The 25,578-nt window shown below is 40.5% G+C and overlaps 1 protein-coding gene across 2 annotated transcripts in view; it reads right to left on the reverse strand.

Annotated features, from left to right (window-relative positions):
- The window catches only part of AMPH (amphiphysin), a gene marked incomplete at both ends in the record, with an annotated part of 174,899 nt that overhangs the window by 77,665 nt on the left and 71,656 nt on the right, over positions 1 to 25,578 (reverse strand). For both annotated transcript variants that reach the window (XM_079711943.1, XM_079711942.1), the window contains 2 exons: positions 3,216 to 3,266; positions 16,461 to 16,545. In XM_079711943.1, the coding sequence (XP_079568069.1) occupies positions 3,216 to 3,266; positions 16,461 to 16,545 (136 nt within the window). The remainder of the gene's footprint in view (positions 1 to 3,215; positions 3,267 to 16,460; positions 16,546 to 25,578) is intronic.

Genomic DNA, 25,578 nt, shown 5'->3' on the forward strand with positions numbered 1-25,578 from the left:
ACCCAGAGCCCATCACTCTGCTGGGTGAGATCTCATTCCTCTGTAATGCTGCCTGTATTAAGCTGTACCATGAGTTAGCTAGAGCTCTTCTTGTGAAAACCAGAAAAATGGGCCATGAAAGCGCTTTGAAAATGCAAATTACGATCGACTTAATGCATAACCCTTGTCTTTAAGTGTGTTCCCAAAACTCAAAATTTGCCCTAAGGAATGCTAATTCTTTGTCAGACTTTGAGAAGAAAAAGGCATTCTACAGTTAAATCAGTGGAAAATGCCGCCTACTCCATAGGCCATGGGAGCTTAGTTGTATTAGCATATTAAGGGCTCTGATAAACGCTGTAGTAACCTGTTTAAAAATTATTCCAACCAGCCTCAGCCAAAGTAATCTAAACAGAGGTCTCTCGCATGGAATATCATTTGTTAACATCACTCAGTCAGCAAAATGTGTGGAGGAAAGCTGGTAGAGGGTCCTCCCTCCTTCTTATGGAGATGTGGCCATTAGAAGTGGGATGCAGGGCACAGTCTGACGGAAGAGTTGCTTGGATGCTCCACCCAATGTCTCTCTGGAGCCAACTCTTCACTCAGTGGATTATCCTTCTAGACCACGTTAAGGAAAAGAATTAAGTCAGTCTTTTTAAACAGCATTATCCATACTAGGGCAGTAAAATAAACCAAAATATATAGACTTGGAAAAGAGATCTAATTCACTCATTCATTCAACAGATGTATCCACTTCTTTTTAATCAGCTAACAAACGGAAAATACTGTGTTTAAAATAATATGTGACTTCTTGTGTTCAAATCTTGAATCAATAATGAAAGAAATACCTAGAGTGCCTTCTATTTTCTGACCAAACTGTTATAAATACTTGAGGTTAATTTTTTTAGAGCAGTGAATTATGTGCTCGCTGTATTGTGGAAGTTAAATTCTCTGAGGTTTACCTCTTTGCAAAGGCAAAATAAGGCTAATGTCATTTAGTCTGCACTGGATGGTAACAAAGAGATAACATGGCTAAAATGCTTAGTACACAGCCTAGCACATAGTAAGTGCTCATTAAAAAGCAACAGAGGTAAGTTGTCATTACTCCATTCTACAGATGAACTCTAATTTATGAAACTAATGCAATAGTGATGGCCATATAGCTCAACGGCAGTACAAGGAAACAGCAAGGCCTCAGGAGACACACAGGCCAGTCTATGTATCGTAGCCGTATTGTTTAATAAGCCCATGACCCTAGACAAGCTATTTAACCCCTGTGTGCCTGGCTTTTCTTACCTATAAGATGAAGATGATAAAAGTACCTGCCTCATAGAGTTGTCACGAGAACTGAAATTATATGGCTGGTATATCAAAGCTTAAATACATTTTAGTTTAAAAATTACTTTCACTAATTTTTATTATCATGACTAACTTTTAATTAAGATTTTCATTATTTCATTATGTAACCATACCTCTGTAATCAATTGCATACATACGCATTGAAACTGTTAAGAATAAATTCTTGGAAATGAAACTGCTGTATCAAAAGGCATGCTAGGGACTTCCCTGGTGGCACAGTGGTTAAGAGTCCACCTTTCAATGCAGGGGACACGGGTTCGAGAACTGGTCCGGGAAAATCCTACATGCCGCAGAGCAACTAAGCCCGTGTGCCACAACTACCGATCCTGCGCTCTAGAGCCCGTGAGACACAACTACTGATCCTGTGTGCCACAACTACTGAAGCCCACGCACTTAGAGCCCATGCTCTGCAACAAGAGAAGCCACCACAATGAGAAGCTCGCACACCGCAACAAAGAGCAGCCCACGCTTGTCGCAACTAGAGAATGCCCGTGTGCAGCAATTAAGACCCAATGCAGCCAAAAATAAATAATAAATAAATTTTTTAAAAAAGGCATGCCAAAAAAAAATACACATTTAAAGACCTTTGCCAAATCGCTCTCTAGGAAAGCTATCTTACTAGCAATGTACAGAAGGGGTCCATTTCCCACACAGCTCTGCCAATGCTAGGTATTATGGGGTTTTTTTTTTAACGTCTTTCAACATTTGGAAGAAAAATAACAGCTTCTTCCTTTTGATTTTATTTAATATTCTTTGATTACTCAGGATAAGCATTTTCCACATTTATTACCCATCAACAGATCTTCTTTGGTTAATTTCCTCTTCATATGTTCTACTCGGTTTTTCCTTTGATCAACTGATCTTCATTTAGTTTACTTACTGAGCTCTTTATATCCTGGTTCACTTTCATTAAAATATGTTGTCAAAATAATTTTTTTAACATTTTATATATGTATGAGGTCAAACCTCTCAAACTTTCCCTTTACGGTTTCTGCGTTTTGGCTTAGCCTTGTAAAGACCCTGTCACCCAAGGCTGGAGACTAAGTCTACTGTACTTTATTCTGGTACTTGAGAGCATCTCTTTGTATACATATTTCAATCTTCACTATATTTGGAATGGAGGAGGAGGGAGTAAAGAGTGAGGTTGGGAATCTCACTTTTTTCTGAGTGTTTGGCCAGTTTACCCAAGACTCATTGACAGATGATCCATTCTCTCCCCACTAATCTCAAAATCTGCCTTATCATCCATCACATCCGTGGTTGCACTTGGATCTGACTCAGTGCAGGGGGCTGGACAGCGGCCGGCCGGCAGAGATGGACACACACCCCCATCACTCTCCCTGCCCTCCGTCACCAGCCTCATTTCTTTGCCTTGAATATCCTGAGACTAGAAATCAGCGCCAGAGCCTCTCTGTCTCCCTACAGTGGCAGGGTTGCAGGTGCAGCTGGTCCTCACAAGTCACAGGCAGTCCAGGGCCATGCTTCCTGCTAACCCTGCTACCATCCCTCGCCCCCTCCAGCTAGAAGGCTTGTGTGTAAGTCTGTGAGCATCCAGCTCTTGGGACATACTCTCCCCTGGGATAAAATCGGCTGCAAGGTCTCAAGCTCACGCTATCTAACAACTCTTCCTAGAAAGCTGTAGGACGTGGGAGGCACCTATTCCTAGTTTCCAGCATAAGGGCAGACGCATTTGTTCCTTGTGTATTCTGATTATCATTTCAATGGGAATTGGGGAGTGGGCGGAATGCAACACCTGTGCTCGAGTACCCATCCGGCCAGAAAGCCAAATGGCTGTATAATTAACACTCAATCTTGCTACTCCTGAATTCCAAGAATAACCTGTGCTTGGCAACATGCAGTAAACAACTCATACACATTACCTTTGATAGCTGCTAAATATCCTCGGAGTTCTCGCTGAAGTCTGGTACCCTCTGCCTGAAAACACACAAACACAGAGATGCTAAGCATCTTGTCTGTATCTTGCATGCAAACATGTACAAAGCAATAAGTCTAGAGTTATTTTCGCCAGAAGCTCATTCTTGAAAGAACATAAATGTGTGGACACAGACTAAACAAGATGCCCATCACTCTAGGTATGTACAGAGATTTTACTCAGCCTAAAAAGGAAAAGGAGAGGGACTTCCCTGGTGGTCCAGTGGGTAAGACTCCACACTCCCAATGTAGGGGGCCTGGGTTCGATCCCTGGTCGGGGAACTAGATCCCGCATGCATGCCGCAACTAAGAAGTCCGCATGCTGCAACTAAGACCCGGCACAGCCTAAATAAATAAATAAATATTTAAATATTTTTTAAAGAAAGAAAAGAAAAGGAGAAGGCAAGTAAGACTTTGCTTAGAAACTGTGACCCACCATACAGCAGTTCTATACATTCAAGAGCTACTAAGTCTCTAAATTTTGACATGTAGGTTACAATGGTTGGAAACTGATCACCACTGTTCACTGTTTAATATGGTAGCTACTAGCCCCAAGTGGACAGAGATTTAGTGCCAAAAAACATATATATCTCATTAATATATTCTACACTGACTGTATATTAATACAATATTTTGGATATACTGAGTTAGATAAACTATATTAAGACTCATTTCATCTCTTTCTTTTCACTTTTTAAAAATTATAGTTGATTTATAATACTGTGTTAGTTTCAGGTGTACAGCATCTTTCACTTTTTAAAATACATTAGAAAATTTTAAATTATGAATGTGGTTTGCATTGTGTTTCTATTGGACATCACCAAAATAGAGAAATTGTTCAATTGTAAATGTTGGCCCATGAACACTTGTTTTGGTTTGGATTGCACGTAGAAACTCTACGACTCTGAGACTAGGATTAGATTTTAGTCTGGAGTTACCCCAGGAAATGTTGATGGTAGCGTGGAGAAGTGAAGCAGGTAAGGAAAGACAGTCAACGCAGAGTGCATTAGCAAGCAAGCTTCTGCAGTGGGCAGCCCCGCCTTAACCCCGTTGGGGAACTCTGGGAGACAGACTCAAACACCCTAGAGATATCCTAACCGAGCGGCAAGGGAGCTGGGGCATTTATGCATCAACTCCTGCCAATCATTGGCTGCTTCTGGGGGACATTAATTCCCCATTATGTCCATGTAGGGGCAGATAGGTCTCCGGAACCACAGAAAGCCCTCGGGCAAAGAGCTCTGATGCTGGAAGCTGCAAGTCAGTCTACTGGGCTCAGAAAAGGTAGGTGCTAGGGGCATACAGCTGGGCACCTACATTGTTGCCTATGATACTGCAACTGAACACATTAAAAATACATGCATCTTAATTGCATAATCATTTAACAAAAGTGAAAAGAGCTAGCATACAGAATGACTCCACCTTGAAAATTAATACTATAGCAACTGTTTTATAACTCTAACTTGATAGTTAATAATACACCCACTAATATAGCAACTATAATAGTCACATTCAATTCAACGAGCATTTGTTAGTATCTACCAAAAAGGGAGAGGGGATGAAGGCAAAAAAAACTTATGTCCTTCAGACACTTCCCTGGTGGTCCAGTGGTAAAGAATCCACCCTGTAATGCAGGGGATGAGGGTTCGATCCCTGGTCAGGGAACTAAGATCTCACATGCTGCGGGGCAACTAAGCCCGCATGCCACAACTACTAAGCTTGCGCACCTCAACTAGAGAGCCTGCATGCCACAAACTACAGAGCCCACATGCCCTGGAGACTGCACGCCACAACTACAGAGCGCACGTGCCCTGGAGCCTGTGTGCCACAACTAGAGAAGGGAAAACCCGCAGGCCACAACTAGAAAGAAGCCTGCACGCCATAATGAAAGATCCCACGTGCCCCAACTAAGACCCGATGCAGCCAAAAATAAATTAATTAATTAAAAAAAATAAAACTAAACTCTTAAAATAAACGTCTTTCAATAAATTACAATCTAGTAGAGGAACTAAAATATCTATACGAAAAATTGCATTGCAAGGCAGATTATACTTAACTCTGAAACACCATCCAAAGTGTTTGGGGGTACAATGCAAAGCCAAAATGCCCAGCACATTTAAAAATAGATAGTGATTAATACAAATAAACTCTGGGGACTTCCCTGGTGGTCCAGTGGCTAAGGCTCCACACTCCCAATGCAGGGGGCCCAGGTTCGATCCCTCGCCAGGGACCTAGATCCCACATACTGCAACTAAAGAGGTCACATGCCGCAACTGAGAAGAGTCTGTGTGCCACAGCTACAGATCCCAAATGCCTCAACTAAGACCCGGCACAGCCAAACAAATAAAAATAAATAAATAAATATTAAAAAAATACAAACTTTGAAAAGAAGTGTTTAAGACTATGCTGGACTCCAAAATAAATTCTGGAAAAGAATATTTTCCTATATCTTATAGTGCAGGTATAGTGACATTATTTCTATAAAGTCTATGTAAAGCTCAGGTGAGGTTTTCTTTACCTGACTTAAGCTCAGACTGTTTTCGCAACTCTGTAAATCCAGGTACCACCAGGTGAAAGCTTAGAGTTAATTCATTTGTTGGCACATATGAACTTCAACCAGAATGGTGCTATACAGAATGGCAAAACAGAAATCTTCAAAGTTCTAAACAATTGACTCCCTTTCTTGTGGCTCAGCATGGCTTAAGATCAAAACTAAGTTTCCTTTGCCTTGCTGAGCCATTCAGAAATACAGTGTGAAAGCAAACTACTACAAGCTAGATTTAAAAAAAAACTAACCATAGTGGATTTCCCAAACATCAAAGTATAGTGTAAAACTGTAGGCAAAGGATGAGGAGAATTAAGAAAAATGCTAATGATAAACACTCGGGTAAAGGTAGAAGATAAAAAGGATCCAGAGAAGAAACAGGTAGAATCAGGCCAAGGTCCCCAACACGAACAGGCAAAGAATTTGGGGAACAAAGAAGTCAGTCTTTCCCCTATTGATTATCTATTTTGGGATGGATACGGTGTAAGATTCTGAGTATATACAAAGCTGAAAAGACATTGTTTGGGGAGATTTTATTATTGTCACATCTACACTGCATCTCCCTAGCAGATGTGTTTTGGGGGGAGGATTACACTTCCTGCCCCATCAACATCAAGCTTGGTTGTGGGACTTGGCTAATGAAATGTGAGTGGAAGAGCCATGTGCTACTTCTGAGCAGAAGATGTAAGAGCCATCACACACTCCTACCATTTCCTTTCCCTCTACCATGCGCCCCATAATGTTCCAGATAGGGGTTGCTTCTCCAGCCTGGATCTCCGAGCGAAGGGAAGATGAAATGGGCAGCTACCGTGCACATTTTCAGGAGCGAGAAACAAACCTGTGCTTAAAAGCCACCAAAGTATTGCTCCCACAGCATGACCTGCCCTAAACAGCCTGATACAATGGTGCACCGTCAAGAGTAGAAACGCAGAAAGATAGAGTAGCCTGAAATCTAACAACAACAAGAAGAAGCCAGTGGAGTTACTGAGCAGAAGAGCATTAAAGGCACTTACAGAGACATTTCAGAAAGGAAATCAAATTGGAAACAAAGTAGATGATTTGGCAAATGGGAGCCTGAGTGGTGGCCAAGTGATTGAAAGAGGTAGAATGGTACCGACAGAGGACAGCAGATCACAATCATTTGTCCCAACAGACGGCAGATAATTTAGAGAGAATAATATGTGAAATCAGACACGTGATTTACCCAGACAGATCTAGATCCAGACCGATCTAAAGCCTACAGCCCTGAAAGGGGAAATTAGGAGGGTTTGGCTCCCCTAAGGCCATGTTTTTCAAAATAGGTTAAGTGTAGACCTTAGAGGTACTTAATGATTTGTCTAGCACACTTACAGCCACAAAATAAACCTAAAACATCTTGCTGGAATATCAATTTATTGGAGGGGGATGAATGGAGAAACCATTATTTTACCACCACTAAGCCACCTGTTATGATGTAAAATGAAAAACTGCATAGAGGTGAAACAGAACTTCACAGATGTCTCCTGCTTTCAGATGTCTGCTCTAAGACTCTGCTCTATTACTGTTCCTGCTCCTTCCCTGGAAAAGTGCAAGAAGCACTTAGCTCAGGCAGGGCTCACATCTCACCCAGAAGGATGCTTTCCCCTCAGGAAGTAATACAGAGCCAACCACAGTTACTGATGGTTTTGAGTCACACCGATTGCTCAGAGTACCTGGAAACAGCGAAAGAGTAGGGTGGAAAGGCATTCTTTTCCCAAATATTTACAAAATAAAGCATGTCAAATTAAGCCCACAATGAAGTCATTGCCTTTTCTTTCAAGAAAAGTACAAGAAAGAGAATGAAATATTCAGGCTCCAATCTATACACTGCATTCATCTAGCCCAACAATAAACTTTTTTAAAAATAAAATAAGCATCCCAGGGGCTTCCCTGGTGGTGCAGTGGTTGAGAGTCCGCCTGCCAATGCAGGGGACGCGGGTTCGTGCCCCAGTCCGGGAAGATCCCACATGCCGCGGAGCGGCTGGGCCCGTGAGCCATGGCTGCTGAGCCTGCGTGTCCGGAGCCTGTGCTCCACAACGGGAGAGGCCACAACAGTGAGAGGCCCGTGTACCACAAAAAAAAAAAAAAAAGAAAATGGATATGAGAAAAAAATCAAACTGACATGATAAATTACTGTGAGGAAACAAGAAAGCATGAATACCCATGACCAACAGAGTAATCAAGCCCATTCCACAAATGAAAGCTTTTGTGACATATACTCAATTTTCTCGTATATAAAGCATAATTACAATTATGAGTTGCTATGGAAATCAAGTGAGACAATGTTCAGAACACTTTATAAATGTTAAAGCCCTACTTATGGAAAGTCTTAATAATAAAAATACTTCATCAGTGCTTTTGCCTAAGCCAGTCAAGTGTGGCTTGAAAATTTGTAAATTTTTTAAGCTCCATGGAAGAGTCTTCTAATTATCCGGGTTTAGGAACACAGTCAAAAGAAGGTACAATTAAGGAATAATGTGTATTACTATTCCACATACAAGGAGATATATGTATTATCTTCACTATATCAGTGAAATCTAAGGCTTGCATCCAAGTTGTTACTACCTTATGATGGTTCTTTAGAGATACAAGTCAAACGGGTGACCCGATTCAGAAGTCTGGAATGGGACCCAGGAATCAAAATTTTAAAAGGCATCCAGATGATTCTAATGGTTATTTGGGAACCCCTGCCTTAATTTCTCACTGTGTCTATCATTTAATTGACACAGTGTGTGAATGGACACTCTCGTATGTGGCTCTAGTATGAGATAGCCAAAAAGGCCCTTAAAAATACGTCCGGTTCCAGGTTTCAGTCAGTCACCATCAGACATGCCTTCTAATGCATTTCCATCACTTAGAGTATATCTTCAGTGCAAAGTTAGCAAGGGGCTTACAGGGTGACTTATGAGAGAGAATTGCAGGCAACTGCAGGGAATCAGTAACACTGATGCAAATCTGAAAATCAACTGCAGCTCATCTGTGCCAATGTTCACAACCGTTCCAGACAGCCTCCTTAGGCTCGGATGAGAGAGATGCCTAATTCTCTGCATCACAATCTCAGAACAGTACAGTCAACCTGGGGATCATTTAGGGAGAAGCATCCAAACTACATAATAAGTTGACTTCACAAGGAGAAGTAGGAGATACATGGAATTTGTCTCTAAATGAACGCTGGGAAATGAGATACTAAATCTTCTCCAATTGGCATAGTTAATTAATGTAGTAAGGTAAAATACAATTAAAATAGGTAACAGAATAAGGTAGATGAAAGGAAACCTTTTGAGTGATAATATGACAAGATCCCTCTAAAAGTGATTTCTTAAGTGGGGAACAGGCTCCAGAGGAAGTGGCCCCAACAGTGATGCCTAGAACATCTGTAGTTTGACTGGATCAAATCAAATGTAGTTAGGTTAAGCTTTTGATTTATATAGGCCATAAATGAAAAGATATTCTTGGGGTTGGAATGAAAGAAATAAGAACAAAGAGGATAAAAGATGGACAAGTTCTCCAACGAATTATTTTTTTCTTTCTCCCATCGGGCACCATGGACAGCAACACCTGAATAGTCACAAGAAGTAGGCAGACTCATTTCTCTCCTTGAAAGCCAGTGAGCAAAAGAGAGGTTTAATGGATGTGTCAGAAATGAATAAACAGAAGACTATCGAGAAATGCAAGGACATTTGAAGGGCACGGGCCAACACATTCTTTTGACCCCTGCAGGTTTCCTCTCTCTGCTTCCTTCCACAGAAGTCAATTGTATTGGCCATCAGTGGGTGACACTTACCAGAAAAAGGACTCTTAAGTCAAGACTATATGTGCAAACCACATCTTTCCACCAGAACAACGGTACAAAGAAGACTGAAAGTCTTAACTAGGGGCTTAGACCATTTTTTGTAAGAATACCAATTGGAGTGAGAGTATACTCATATGCTAATGTTAAAGGTGAAACTAGGATACCAAAATGCATTCTAATGATGGAAATATAGTAACATTATCTCAAGATTCTGTGTCTTTTTTCTACTACTTTATTTTTTAAAAGAAAGAAGACTTTTGCACACGAGACCACAAGCTTGACAAAGACAGAAACTATTCTGTCTCAACTATTTATCACTGTTTCCAATGCCTTATGCTTAGTAGACATTTAATTAGGTGTTCAGTCGGCTGAAAAATGCTTTTAATAGACACTTATTATTTGGCTTGTTATATATATTGACCTGTTACCTTCGATGACGTGTCCAGCTCCTAGCTCAAGCCAATGTCTCCAGTATGTCTCCAGTTGTGTACCGGATCCCAACTCCTCTTTCTACTCAAGGACACAAGTCAGCTGTTCTCCCCTTTCTCTGGTGATTCATCACATTTTCCTTCTGCACTAAATGAGTCCCATTAGTATACACACATTTCTGCCATCTTAGGAAAATGCTCTCGACTCCACTTCCTTCCCCAGCTACAGTCCTATTTATTTGCTCCCCTTTGAAGCAAAACTTGAAACTTACTGTCTCCAAGCCTCCTGATATATTTTACCTCACTCTATATATTCTCTATCTATTCGGTTTTGTCCCCCATAGCTCTCATCATTTCTAGCAAACAGTATAATCTGCTTATTTTTATTAAAGTGTTTTATTTATTGTCTGTCCCCCTGTTTAGGAATGTAAGATCCACAATGGTAGTAACCTTTGTCTGCTTGTTCTCCGAAGTTTCCCAAAGACCTAGAACCATTCCTGGAACATAGAAGACACTCAATAAATATAAAGAAAATGAATATTGAAATGGTTACATACTATTGTTCTAAACATGCATCCACATGCTATCATCAATCAAATAACCATGAAACTTCCTTATAAGTTGATATCAAGAAGAAATACTTTAAATTCTGGAAAACACTGGCACACTAAGATGGTTTTCAGTATTACGGAATTCTCACAGAAACGTATAGCTAGCCAGAAACAGGAGTAAATTTTATTTCCAGAGATGCAGACATATATGAATTCTCTTGTAGTATATTGTACAATTATTGAGTTCAAACTTTAATGGAAACCAAGTATAAATGCAAGCAACAAGACTCAACAATTCTCTCAGAAGTGGCTCAGAAGAAATTAACTGTATCAATTAAATATATTAGTGCTCTATGGTCAAAATATTATCTGATCAGAGAAGAGTAAGCTTACTCTAAAACACAATTCATGAAAAAAACCCGACAAATTGAAGAATGTAACTGGGATTCAAGGACTGAAAACGATTCTTCTGCACTAATTAAAATTACTTATTACATTGTGAGTAAACGTATGTAAAGCTCTCAGAAGATGGAAAATACTGTACATGCCAGCTGATACATATGGAGTAGCATGAAACTAGGGCAGCTTCAGAACCCAGGGAGGGGACCAGAGCCTTGCTCTAGTCTCGATAACCCAGGTTAGAATCAAGTCCAGGCCATGTGAGACACTCTCCAAAGGCTATTCTGCTGCCAAAAATTAGGATGAAAAAGAGAAAGTAAATGACAATGAAGAGAAGCACTGACAATGAATGAGTGAGGAGGCATGGAAAATCCAAGACAAAGAGTGAGTACAGAGATAAGTGTGACAAGGAGGGATATATTTACTAATAAGCACCTATCAGGTGCTAGAGGGCAGAGATTTTTTTTTTTTTTTTGGCTGTGCTGGGTCTTTGTTGCTGTGCATGGGCTTTCTCTAGCTGCAGCAAGTGGGGGCTACTCTTCATTGCGGTTTGCAGGCTTCGCATAGCAGTGGCTTCTCTTGTTGTGGAGCACAGGCTCTAGGCACGCGAGCTTCAGTAGTTGTGGCACATGTGCTTAGTTGCTCCATGGCATGTGGGATCTTCCCAGTCAAACCCGTGTCCCCTGCATTGGCAGGTGGATTTCTTTAATGGCTGGGGAAGGATGCCTTCCTTTAAATATTTTATCACCTAATGAGGACATAGATGCCCATCTAAAATAACTGTCATATAAGAAAACTGGAACAAGAGCTTTTGGATGAATTACAAAAATATGTACACTGGAGGATACAGAGAAAGAGAGAGCCTGGCTGAGGGGACTGGAAAGACATCAGGTAAGAAATATCTTGTAAGTTGACCTTAAGCAAAGGTAGGACTTCAACAGATGGAGATGGCAGGTCAGGCAAGGATAGTTCAATCATAATGAAGCACCCACAGTGGAGAAAGTGGAAGAAGAACTTGGAAGCAAGCAGTCCAGTCCCTAAGTAACACCATCAGGCATAGGAACAACCAGCCATCCCCTTTCACATCATTGTTATCTGTGTTAAAAAGAAATAGTTCTAGGATATCTGTTAGGACTATCTGCTCAAGGAAATTACAAAATTTTTCAGAATGTAAATGTGATTTGCCATAAATAAAAATTTTATCCACACATTAACACACTGTGGGAATATATCCTGTATTTATGTTCTTTTTTCAAACTTCTATTCTGTAATTTTTAATTATTTACATACATATGTCCTAAAAAGTGTCGTGAAACTGCTTACAAAAATTCAAGCACTATTCAACACCTCTTCCATCCCAGAAATAAAAACGTGCTCTAGGAACATGCTCCAAATGATCATTTCTGCCACTAGTTCAGCTTCAAGTTTAACAAATGTTTTAAAGTTTATGTTCAAAGCACTAGATTCTGTGCAGAGAAAAAGATGAAAGCGGCCACACGGGACCCCTGTGCAGAGGAGAGATCAGTATGAAGACATGACTCCAGCTTTCAGACATTGGATTATCCTAATAATGAGAATCACTGGCTCTGGATCCTCCCCACTGGAGAGCATTTCAAGGTCCCGATATTTCTTTCCTTCTTCATCTGTGTTATACCAGTTAAGCCGTTACCTGGTGGTGGGCATGGAGAGAAGCAGCAGAGCTACACTGTATGGTATTTCAAGGGGGGACTAAAAAGCTGTGGAGATGTGAGCAGAAGTGAGGCTCCCTTCTCCTGCATATGAGAAGTTCTCAGACCACACCTCCATTAGGGCGCCCATATCTGTACTCGCTGAAATGTGATCAAAGCTGGTTATCTGAGCCCCACCAGCCCCTGGGTTATCCTGTTGTAATCTGCACACTGGCCATGAGCATGGCATCTTAGTGAGCAAGTTTATGAGCAGGAAGGAGAGAGAGAAGCCAAGGACCTTCCTTTTACTTTGGGACCTTCTCTGGGCTCATTAACAGACCCGTCAGCAAGCACCCAGGGGAACTGAAGTGAAAGCAGCCGATGTTCACACCAGTCACTTCTGCTACTTGTTAGCAGCTCTGGTAAAAGAGGAAATATAGAAAGGAAAAAAACAAACCCTCTGGGGAGGAAACGGTGAAGTCAGGTCTCATTCTTCTGGCTGGATGTCTCCAACCCTTGCTTTCCTTACCACTGGTCACCACGGAAAACCCTGAGCTCTTGGGGGAGGGGTCACTCTATTCTCCTTTTCTGGACCCTCCTCTCTCCTTCCTCCCTGTCCTGACTGGGTGTTCATGGGCCACAAAACCCATAGCAACGGGGAGTGCAGTGGACAATGAGAGCATATGCAATGAGAGCATATGCACAGACCCTGCATCCATGCTCTCCGGCTAACGCAAACCAAATAACTTTTAGGAAAAGAGGTCTGGGATCAAAAAGAGAATTTGGGGTTGGAACAAGATAAAAGCTAATCCTCAAGCTCAAGTTCAAACATAGACCCGTCTGCTACCTCTGTTTCCACCACGAAGAAGCAGGGAATGTATCAATTACTATAAAGACTCTTCCGATTTTCTTAAAGGAAATTTAAAAGCAAGATCATCAGAGACCCATAAGCTTGAATACTTTCTAGAACATTCTAGTGGTCTACTTTTCTTAACATTCTTTTTTTTTTTTTTTTTTTTTTTTTTGGCCGCACTGTGCAGCATGCAGGATCTTAGTTCCCTGACCAGGGATCAAACCCATGCCCCCTGCATTGGGAGCATGGAGTCTTAACCAATGGACCGCCAGGGAAGTCCTAGTGGTCTTTTAGAATCTTTTGATTAAGTACTAATTTAGTATGGTCAGATGACTATAACATACTGCACAAATCCAAATAAAGTTCATTTTATACTATAAATAGTATTTTTGTTGGATTTGAAATACATATACACAGAAAAAAATATGAAATCTAGATTTCCTAGGTCAATGTCTTTAGCGTATGTCACCTTAAGAGAATGCCTTCTGCCTTTAGAGTAATGATTCACATTAATACTAAAAATAATAAGCCTTGTAGAGGTCAGCACAATCTTGGTAGAGACTTCATCCTTGGTTAATGTTTCTACATAGCCTAAAAGCATATGCAACAGATGGGAATTGGTCACCAATACATACTGGGGGTTAAAAAGACACATTTTTCCTTCTACAGAGTATTAATAAATTCAGTCTTCAGCTATTCTTCCCAACCTTTAATATGTTTCTACAGAAGATTAGTAAACCTCTCTCCTCACCTTCCTCCCACCCCCTCCTTTTTTCTTTCTCTCCCTTTAATATACAGACAAGGTTAAAGTTCCCTCCCTCCTCATGGCACTAAAATGACTATAAATTTACTCTTTCTGATTAACAAAAAAATATCAAAATGAGCATGTGCAAATGCAAGATGATTTTCATGTGAGAACATTTTCAAAGGGAACCAAAGAGGGTCAGGAGACTCCCTGAGAAATACTATTTCTACATTTCCATTCTATTTGTTTTACTCTTATCAAGTAGAATTGCTTGGGCAAGTTTCCCCAAATGTTTAAGTTTTACCTGCATTATGAAATCTGCTAATGATCTTGACAGAACTAAGGTGTTGATCTTCAAGAATGACAGTATACTATTGGCTCCATAACATTTGAAAATGTATATAGTGAAAGGAATAAGCAGCAGAGCATTTAACTGATGATGATTTAGCCAACTGCACTTTTCTCTAATACCTTAGACAAAAAACAATCCTCACCTTGTTCAGTCAACAAAGTCCAAAAAAGAACAATAAAAATTCCCCATAAGGGGCATCCCTGGTGGCGCAGTGGTTAAGAATCCGCCTGCCAATGCAGGGGACACAGTTTCGAGCCCTGGTCCGGGAAGATCCCACATGCCGCCGAGCAACTAAGCCCGTGCGCCACAGCTACTGAGCCTGCGCTCTAGAGCCCACGAGCCACAACTATTGAAGGCCGGACACCACAACTAATGAAGCCCGCACACCTAGAGCCCATGCTCCACAACAAGAGTAGCCACAGCAATGGGAAGCCCGCGCACCACAACGAAGAGTAGCCTCCGCTCGCCGCAACTAGAGAAAGCCCACGCACAGCAACCAAGACCCAACACAGCCAAAAATAAATAAATAAAATAAATAAATTTATATTAAAAAAGAATTCCCCATAATTGGAAAATGCAAAGTACTACCTTATCATGAATGCATTCCTGAACTTGATGCTTCCCAAGGTTAGCCTTCTGGGGTGCTAAAATATCATAATGCCATAGTGATTGAGAAGAAAAATCTAACAGCAAAGAACTAATTCGCTCCACAGGGACACACCGGGCAGGAAGACTAGGTTTCAAAGGATAGAGGGTAAATCCTCAAGTAGGGATATCTGTAAACGTGAGTCACTTCTTCTATCCAAAGCCAATCCCTTCAAGCAGACATTGGGGACTGCCTGGCAAAGTAACAAGGGCACTGATTGACAAGTTTTGAAGCTTCTAATGTAAGAGAGCCCGGCCTTTATCTTCCCTCTCCCTGACCCTCACGCATGCTCTCTAAAGATGATATGCCAGCCATTCATCAAGCCTTAGAAATATAAGCAAATAATTTTTTTTTTTTTTTGCGGTACACGGGCCTCTCACTGTTGTGGCCTCTCCCGTTGCAGAGCACAGGCTCCGGATGCGCAGGCTCAGCGGCCATGGCTCACAGGCCATGTGGGATCTTCCCGGACCGGGGCACGAACCCGTGTCCCCTGCATCGGCAGGTGGACTCTCAACCACTGTGCCACCAGGGAAGCCCATAAACAAATAATTTAAAAAACAGTTTGTTTCTTTATTCATATGTCTGTGTTAAACACATAGCACCCTATTAAAGGAACAAATATCACAAACTGTGTTTTTCAACCTTTTTTTTCATTATCACCTCCCCTAAGGAAACTTTTTAGATGTTTTTTTCCTAATTATACCCCCATGAAATTTTAATACCACAGATATACCATGTCTACTTATGTGAAGTATTCCCGTAAAAAGAGTATGATATTTTTCATCCACCAATAACCAATTTTCTCCCTCTTTGGGAGATATACTCCCTATTGAAAATGTGTGATCTTAAAGCATGCAGCAATTGAAATAATTTTGTCAGAAGTATATAATTACTGCTAATACTCAGTGGAAGATAAATCACCAAAAAGATCGCCTTTCCTTTAGATCCGTAATCTGTATTGAAGAGCTTCAGAGAAGCAAAGTCTTCATCTCCTGAGATTCTAAAACACAAATCTTCTTCCCGCAGCGCCTGCTACCTGTTTGCCTTGCACAGAAAAAGTCTACAGAATTAACCATTGTTCCCCTCAAGTTAATGCCAAGCCCAATGAAGAAGATCTTTCTTCAACCTCAAGGTACTTTATTTATGCACTAAAACGCAAAGCCAACCCATTTCCCACTCCAGAAATGAGATAAATATACTTGCCTCTTGCCGTTTGAAGTTCTGCACATATTCTTCAAACTGTTCATCTTTTGTCTCATCAGCTTTCCCAAGCTTCTGAAGGACCTAGTTTGTGAATAAAACAAAATGGTTCAGTTTAATAATGTTTTCAGGGTGGGATAGGGATGGTGGGAGGGAGACATAAGAGGGAGGAGATATGGGGATATATGTATATGTACAGCTGATTCACCTTGTTATAAAGCAGAAACTAACACACCACTGTAAAGCAATTATACTCCAATAAAGATCTTTTTTTTTTTTTTTTTGTGGTACGCGGGCCTCTCACTGTTGTGGCCTCTCCCGTTGCGGAGCACAGGCTCCGGATGCGCAGGCTCAGCAGCCATGGCTCACGGGCCCAGCCGCTCCGCGGCATATGGGATCCTCCCAGACCGGGGCACGAACCCGTATCCCCTGCATCGGCAGGCGGACTCTCAACCACTGCGCCACCAGGGAGGCCCTAAAGATCTTTTAAAAATAATAATATTTTCAAACAATAAGCAGAGCAAGGCTGTTGTTTCGCTCTTCTGAGGAGACGTCTCTCTTAGCACAGCTAGTTTTCTGTTCTGTAAGCGTCTTGGCTTACTGGCTTTGGAGTTGAACAGACCTGGATTTTAATCACAGTCCTACCACGCGCAGGCTGCATGACCTTGAGGAAGTGTCATGCTATAGCATTCATTTATTCACATATTTTTTCTCCAGTAGGCTGTAACACTTAAAGACAAAAGCTATGCCTTGTCCTTTTGTCCAAAGCATCTGGCACAATGCTTGATGCATAACAGTTGCTCAATTTTTTGTTAAACGGTGAATCAAAGGTATTTGAGAAAAGTACTAGCCTACTTCATAGGGATGGATTTAGAATTCCTGGAGCCACAGGCACATGGTAAATTCTCCCCCACCATCTCCTGACACTCTCTTCCATTCAATAAATGTTCAAAGAGGCCCTGGGATACACAACGCCCATGCTAAGAACTGGTCATCCAGAAATAGATACATGAATAAAATAAGGCCCCAGGACTTAATCTTAAGCTTATGATCTAATGGGGTAGACAAGGCAAGTTCACAAATAACAAATCAAAGACAATCTGTAATAAGCAATATGAGTGGGTTGCAAGGTGTTAGAAGCAATATTCCCTTAGAGCTGAGCTCTTCAGGGAATCCTGGTGGGGTTTCTTCAAAACATGCTGGAATCCAGCAATCCCATTCCTGGGCATATATTCAGAGAAAATTATAATTTGAAAGGATACATGCACCCCAATGTTCATAGCAGCACTATTTCCAATAGCCAAGACATGGAAACAACCTAAATGTCGATCAACAGATGGATGGATAAAAAGATGTGGTACAACATACTAGCAACTCACTTAACCTCTCTGAGTATATTTCTTCATCAGTAAAATGAAGATAATAGTAAAAAAGAAAAAAAAAAGATGTGGTACATACATACAATGGAATACTACTCAGCCATAAAAAAGAATGAAATAATGCCATTTGCAGCAACATGGATGAACCTAAAGACTATCATACTAAGTGAAGTCAGTCAGACAGAGAAAGACAAACACCATATGATATCACTTATATGGGGAATCTAAAATACGACACAAGTATGAAGTTATTTACGAAACAGACTCAGACATAGAAAACAAACTTATAGTTACTAACGGGGAAAGGGGGTGGGGGAGGGATAAATTAGGAGTTTGGGATCAGCAGGTACAAACTATTATATAAAAGAGATAAATAACAAGGTCCTACTGTATAGCACAGGAACTATATTCAATACCCTGTAATAAATCACAATGGAAAACACTATGAAAAAGAATATGTATATACACACACACACATATATAACTGAATCACTTTCCTGTACACCAGAAACTAACACAATGTTGTAAATCAACTATACTTCAAATTTAAAACTATGCTGGCAATTCCTGCAGACAGGAACGTGGCAGAGTACATTCCAGTCAAGGAAGCAGCCTAAGCAAAGACCACTGGAAGAATCAGGATGGACTGTGAACTGGACATAAGTGGCTGTTTTCCTAGAGCACAGGACTGGGTATCGGAAGAAGTAGCTCTTAGCGATACAGCAGAAAGTTACTTGGGATGGCGCAGAAGGGCCCTGAGAGTCATGATTGGGTACACTATTTGAGATTCCCATACCTAGTATCTAAAACACCAGCTTATTTAAGAATTTATAAAAACTCCATAAACGTTGCCTTCTCAGAATATGTACACCCTATGGCATTACCAAATATGTTTTTCCAAAACATAACCATTTGGGCATTAAAACATACACTCATACAAAGTACCTTCTATGGCTAGGTGTTACATCAGCTTATGCTAATTTGTTTCCTTAAAGATATAATCTTGTACAAATTGATACTTCCTTAGACTCAGTTTAGAATGTTTTAACTAAACCCAAGTATCAAAGTATTTAGCCAACAAGTCAGAGTCCATGCAGATTCCTTCAAGAAATAAATTTGCTTTGGAGGTAAATAGTAATTATTCTAAGTATATAAGTAAAAAATGATTATTTTATTCTATTCTAAAACTAATTGTTTATAATATATGCTAGTATTCCTTCCTTTGGCATTACTAAACAAAGATTTTTAAAAACACTAAAACTGTATACAGATTCACATATATTACCAATTACTCAACTTCACTCAATTTCCCAAACCAACATCATATATGAATAATATGAAAGATATATTATTCCTCATTGCAAATTTATTATTTAAACAAAGCTGGATGTATCCAGTAACATAACGATTAAAAGGACAAATAATCACTCTATTAACTAATAATCTTTTCTCACTTAAGAGTCTCTGTGAAAGACAGAAAACACTAATTTTTGAAAGAACTGGGCATTGTAACTAGGGAATAAGTTGATAAGTGTAAGAAACATGATCAAATATATATATGAAGTATTTTAACGTTAACAGTGGTTATTCCTGGATGGTAAGATTCAGAGTGATTATTATTTTTTTCTTTATAATTTGCTACATTTTCCATAATTTCCTCTATGGTTATATGTTACTAAAGTAATCAGGAAAAATCATAAAGATATGGATCAGGAGTTTATCATACTGATATCTGGTATATAAGAGATTTATGTATTAGATTCTAGTACCAGCAAGTAGATTGTTAGTAACTAGTTGAAAGACTCTCCTCAAAAGATACAGATGAGTGAATTAATATCAACTGGAAGAAAGGTTTCCAGAGGCAGCCCTTGGGGACCTATACCTGATTCAGTGATTCATGTGTAAGGAGAGGGTATCAATGGTACTTACTTCACAGTATTGTGTGAAACTACCAAGGATACACATGGAAAGGCTGAGCTTTGATGCCTAGCATTTAATTAATGCTCAATAAATATCTACTATTATTATAGATATTATTATCTAACACTATCGAATAATTTATCAATGGCCTAAACTTATACTGACAAAAAGTTGGGGAGGATATTGGATATGTTATATGATGAGAATCAGGATTCACAAAAGAAAGCTTCCCTAACAAGTTGAAATTCAACACGGATAAAATGTAGGTCAAAATATAATTGTCCAAGTGCCAGATTTATGTATTCAACTTTCAACTACAATGAGACAGGATGCATGTTAAAATACATGGTTCTTGCCCTTAAGCAGAAATAAGGAACCATTTTCGCCAACAGTCAGTATGAGCTGACAAAGTGATATTGCTGCCAAAGCATCTAATGTAATCTCAGGCTACACGAATAAGCATGGGAGGTACCCGGGGAGCAGTCCTGAATGATTCTATGTGGCGAACAAGTTGATAAACACATAGATACGTAGACAACCTGGAGTCAGCTGAAGGGGCCCCCAGAAAGGCAGAGAGTTGATACCATGAGGTAAGAGGCATAAATGATGTAATTGGTATAGTAACAGGGAGAAAAGGAGACCAAAGGGAAAAGAGTACAGCTGTCTTCAAATACCTGAAGGACCAACATCAGGAAGAAGGTTTGGACTTTTCCCATCAGAAACCAAGATCAAGAACCAGCACGGGAAGGTAAAAATTACATATCAAGAAAATCTTTGTGCCAGAAATTTCTATCATGGTTTTCTGGAAATTAAATAGTTTGTTGGTAGAGGTAATGAGCTCACTGTCCTAGGAGTTATTTAAGTTTAACCCAAAGTTAGAGGTGCTAGAGAAGAGATTTATTCATCAAACTGGTGAATGGAATGAGTCGTATTTCAAATATCTTCTCATTCTTGAATCCATAATCAATGTATCATGTTAGACATTTTCCCTAAAGAATGAAAATCTCAACGAATAGAAGGCAGAGAAGAACGTCTGTTCGTTTCTATCTCCAACTGATATTGACTTGCTGAAGACTGCTTGCCAAACCCTGTGCTAGGGGCTGCAGAAGAGCAAGCTGCGTTCCAGGGACTGTGGTAATGTGACAGGTCTGAGCAAGGGTGCAAGATGTGGAACTAGGGTAGATGTGGCTCGCGTGCTAGGCAGAGGGCAGATTACGGAAAGGCTTCGTCTGCAAGACTAAAGACTTCCATCTGCTTGTAGAGACCACGGGACGGCAATGAAGAGTTTTTCCCTTCCCTGGAGACAGTTACATGATTAAATCTGTGGTCCCTGGTGACAGTGTTAAGGATAGGTTAGAAGAGAGAATGAGTGGAAAAGGGAGACCAGTTAAGAGATTTAAATAGTCCAGGCAGTAAATGACAGCCGGAGCTAAGGAACAGATAAAACCAACCCTCAAGAAGTAAACATACAGAACTTCCCAGCTTATGAGATGACAAGGGTGAGAACCGAATGAGTCAAGGGTGACTTCATTGCTTCTGTGGTGGCTGAATGGGTCCTCTGGTGACAATCAGGGTGCTGAGTTGGTGCAAAGTCTCCAGGGAGATGGAATGGTTTAGATGTGGAATTGGAAAAGGTTAAGAACCAGAAACACAAAGCAGGAATCGTGGGTGGAACCAAAGGCCCAGCTGAGGCAGAAACCACCAATGTGCAGGTGCCCACATTTAAGCAGTTTTGTGATTTTTCTCCAGCAGCCCTGATACAGGTGATGAGAGCCATCTGCTACCTAGAAAGACCGTATCGTAAGGCATCAAGGACACTGAAACCTAGCATTGAGATGACAAAAAAATGTATCTTTTACCTTGTTCTAATATTATAATATTTAACAGTGAGTTTATAATTTAGGTGGCCTCTCTCGTTCACCTCTCTACTGGCTATGCTGACAATACCAATTAAGCCTGAACAGCTTGGCACCACTGTTATTACAGGAGAATTACTATATATTCATGCATCTGATACTCAGATTTTGACAACATGACACATCTTCCTCCTCCACAGGCAAAAGGAAGAAAATTCTGCGCCTGGTGCATCTTGGCTTAGGATTTAGGTCTTTTACTTCAAAGCTAATTTCATGTACATTGACACTTTGCTGTTTTGACACAAGAAGACTTCTGTTGTTACTTTTGTTGCTGTCAGTTTTCAAATGCAAAATAATATTCTCAACTGAAGAAACTTTCTCAAACTGCCTTTCCTTTCAGTGAGATTCTGAAATATTCCTCTAGGGCTGGCTGGGTGTTCATCTTCTCGCTCTCAGCCCTGAGTTCAGAAGTTCTGATCTGATCCTAAAAGACATCATGACATAGGCAAAAAAAAAAAAAAAAATTTAAAGCAGGAATATGGTAACTTGGAATATTTAAGCTAATAAATCTTTTTTCAGTGTCTCCTAAAGCAGTTCGTTTCTCAGCTTGGTTTACAAAGGCTGCTCCAATGATGTGCTCTTTTCTAGAGCAATTGTTCATGTACAAAGTGTCCAAGTCAAGTCCCTAAAAATTTAGAACTCGTTTTAATTTGGGCAGTTTCCCCACACTGTAAAGCCAAAATTCTGATCCAATTTCAAATCCTCAGAGTCCAGTGCAAATTAAATGCTGACTATTGTAGCAGTGAGAGAATAATTGCCTTCTCTCCATATGTTAAAATTAGGAATGGAACACTGTGTTTCACAGCTCTCAAAAAGAGTAGTTGGCATTTGAAATCAAAGAAAAAAATTCACAATCTTCCATTCCATGTGGAAAGGACTTCTGTTAATCAGGGGAAAGATCAAAGCGAGGTCAAGAAATAGTGAGGTATGACCCCAAGCAAGAAAAAAAGTCCTATGATCCGAAGTGGGAAACTGATGAGGGGAGGGGAGGCAGACAACAAGGTAATTCAAGATGAAGGCCACTGGGGGTGTCTGAGACACGTTTTTATATACCGCTTGACACTGGGACAAGGGTGATGGCTAAAAGAATTCTGCAGGATTGGCCACTGGGATGCCCTAGAGAGATTCACACATTAGATGAGGGCTCAGACTAGACAAAATTCCAACTCTGGGTGATTCATGCTTCCTTAAGCCAGACTCTAAAAGTCAAGGAAAGAATCCTACAATCTAATTAGTTTTCTCTAAACAAGGAGGTGCCCCTCTCTTCACACTTTCTGTCTTTATAAAGCAAGAAGAGCACATCAAATTAGGTAAACATGATTCACGGAATCCAGGAATCAAGTACATGGGAGGACCATGGCCTTTTCTGGACAGGACGCAGACAGATGGTCTTCTATCACTGCCCACACCCAAATGATTCATTCATTTATCTGTCTGTACACCCACCTATCCATTTATCAAGCGCTCACTCTGATGCTGTGCAAAGATCCAAAACCTCAGACTGGAGGGAGACCACTGGGTGCCCGCGAGTGCAGGGTCGCTGCTTTTCTGAAGTGTCCTATGGGTACACACCGCACTGTTTCCCCAACTTCAGGGTACTAGTCCCTTTACCTCTTTCTGGATATGTTTCAAGACTTAAAGAAGTGGCTTTAATGTGGCCTGATTTGAGAAGAATGAGATGAGTCATCCTTTGGTGTGGTTCGGGTGCCCATCAAGGTCCTGCACTTTGCCTTCCATCTGGTCCTCTGTGGGATCTATTTCTGCACGGCTACGACATCCACTAATCTTGCCCTGGCAGATCTCAACAGTACATTAGCCATCACGTCATCAAAGCCTCTCGGAGGTTGGCATGAGCCTTCTTGCTAATTCCGGGAAACACCTTCAGGGAGGTAAGCAAGAACAAATGAGAGAGGGAAGGTTCACAGCCTTCCATCCCATTTGGGTGGCCTTCAGACTTTAAAAGTTTGAGAATAACGCACGGTAGAGGGAAAGTACAAGTCTCAGACATGAGCAGGTTTCTCCTAAGTGGGACAGAAGCAACTGGGAATTAGAAAGCAGTGCAGGAAAGAAAGTTCAGGAGCCTGGAAAGGAAAGAGAAGGGAGAGGGCCCCCAAAGTGCAGGTACAGTAAGCACCAGCCAAAGTTGCTTTCAATCATGGGTCTACCTGGTGAGGTACCATGCTCCAGAAGTCTGCTCTCTTCTACCCTCCCCAGTCCTTTAAAGTTGAGGACATCTTAGTCCTCTGACTTAAAAAAAACATCTTGCTGGAAAAGATAGCTTGACGAATACCGATGTAGCAAAGATGAATTGTGAGCCCTGGCATCTGACCCCTTCTTCTTCTCCAGGAAGCTGGGTGCCCCCTCTCTTCCTCTTGCTTGGGTCACCTCGTCTCAAGACTACTTTTCTATGAAACCTGATACTTCCAGTATCCAACCCAGAATACAACATTTACAGCAAAATTCAGTGACACAGTCGGCTAAAGCCTTTGAGTCATCCTGAGGCTCTGAGAGGGACCATATTTTCCTTCTCCAGTGCCCCCCCACCAAGGACGGAGCACTATCTCATGCCAATATTGTACAGTGATCCTCCAACCTCATTAACTCATTCAAATTAATCCTCACTCTGCTTAGCTAGGGGAAGATATTCCTCCATATACCACGAGAGAAAAGTTGTCTCCTAAACTGGTGGCAACCCACCTACAGAGGAGCTGTTAGAAAGGCATGTGGCCACAGCAACCAGGGAGGGCTCTGTACCCAGGCACTTCACTGGGGATCAGTTCTGTGCCTGATTTCTTCCTACAGACTCCTCGAGCCATCTTTGTAACCTCAGTTACCCACAGTACTAGCAAAAGATGAATCAGCAATTTGAACACACTCAACTGCAGTACAAATAGGAAGGAAGATGTTGACTTAGGTGGATCCAAAGTCCACAAAACCCTACTCAGGATTTCAACTGGGAACTGTAAATTGCCTAAGACAAGAGGGAGTTGATGGGTAGGAATCAGATGAAAAGGAGAGTCCAGAGAAGAGAGTAAAGACATGTTTTTGCTTTTCTTCCTCTTGGGAAAATGCTCCATCTTAATAACTCCATATTCCCTAATTTATTAGCTATCATCTATGATATAAATTTATGATATAAATATAAATTTATGATATAATTTATATTTATATATAAATATATATAATTTATAAAATTATATAAATATATAATTTCTAAAATTTATATAAAATATAAAATTTATATAAATATAAAATTATATAATTTATATATATTTATGATATAAATATAAATTTATATTTATGATATAAATATAAATATAAAATATGATATAAATCTATGATATAAATATAAATTTAAAATACATCAAGCACAGTTCCAAATGCATTATACCTAAAAATGAATTTAATCCTTCCAACCATCTTGTGAGTTAGGTTATAAAGACTAGCCTCATTTTACTGATGAGAACCCTGAAAATTGGTGAGGTTAAACAATTGACCACAGTCACACACTAGTATGTAACTGAGCTGGGATTCAAAGCAAACAGTATGATTCCAGAGTCAGCTTCTAACTACAAGGCTATAATGCCCTAAAGACAGCAGCAGGGAAAGAAACATGGCTGGTAGCTTTTCCCTAGACAACTAAGTCATTTTCGTCCATTCTACATTCACTCTCACTGTCTGTATCATATTGCCAGGGATGCCAATATAGCAACTGCTGGATCCATACTTTTGTTCAATGGAATCATCTGACACCATCTCCATCCAAAATAGGTCATTATATTCATTCAAATATCCTCGGTGAGGGGACATGGGTTATACAAAATACGCATTCTCCCTACTCTACCCTTACTTAGAAAGAAGACTTCCAACTAGCCTCAGACTGGCAAAAGGCCTCGGAGGAC

This window comes from Hyperoodon ampullatus (assembly GCF_949752795.1).
Source record: "Hyperoodon ampullatus genome assembly, chromosome: 9".
Classification (NCBI taxonomy): Eukaryota; Metazoa; Chordata; class Mammalia; order Artiodactyla; family Ziphiidae; genus Hyperoodon; species Hyperoodon ampullatus.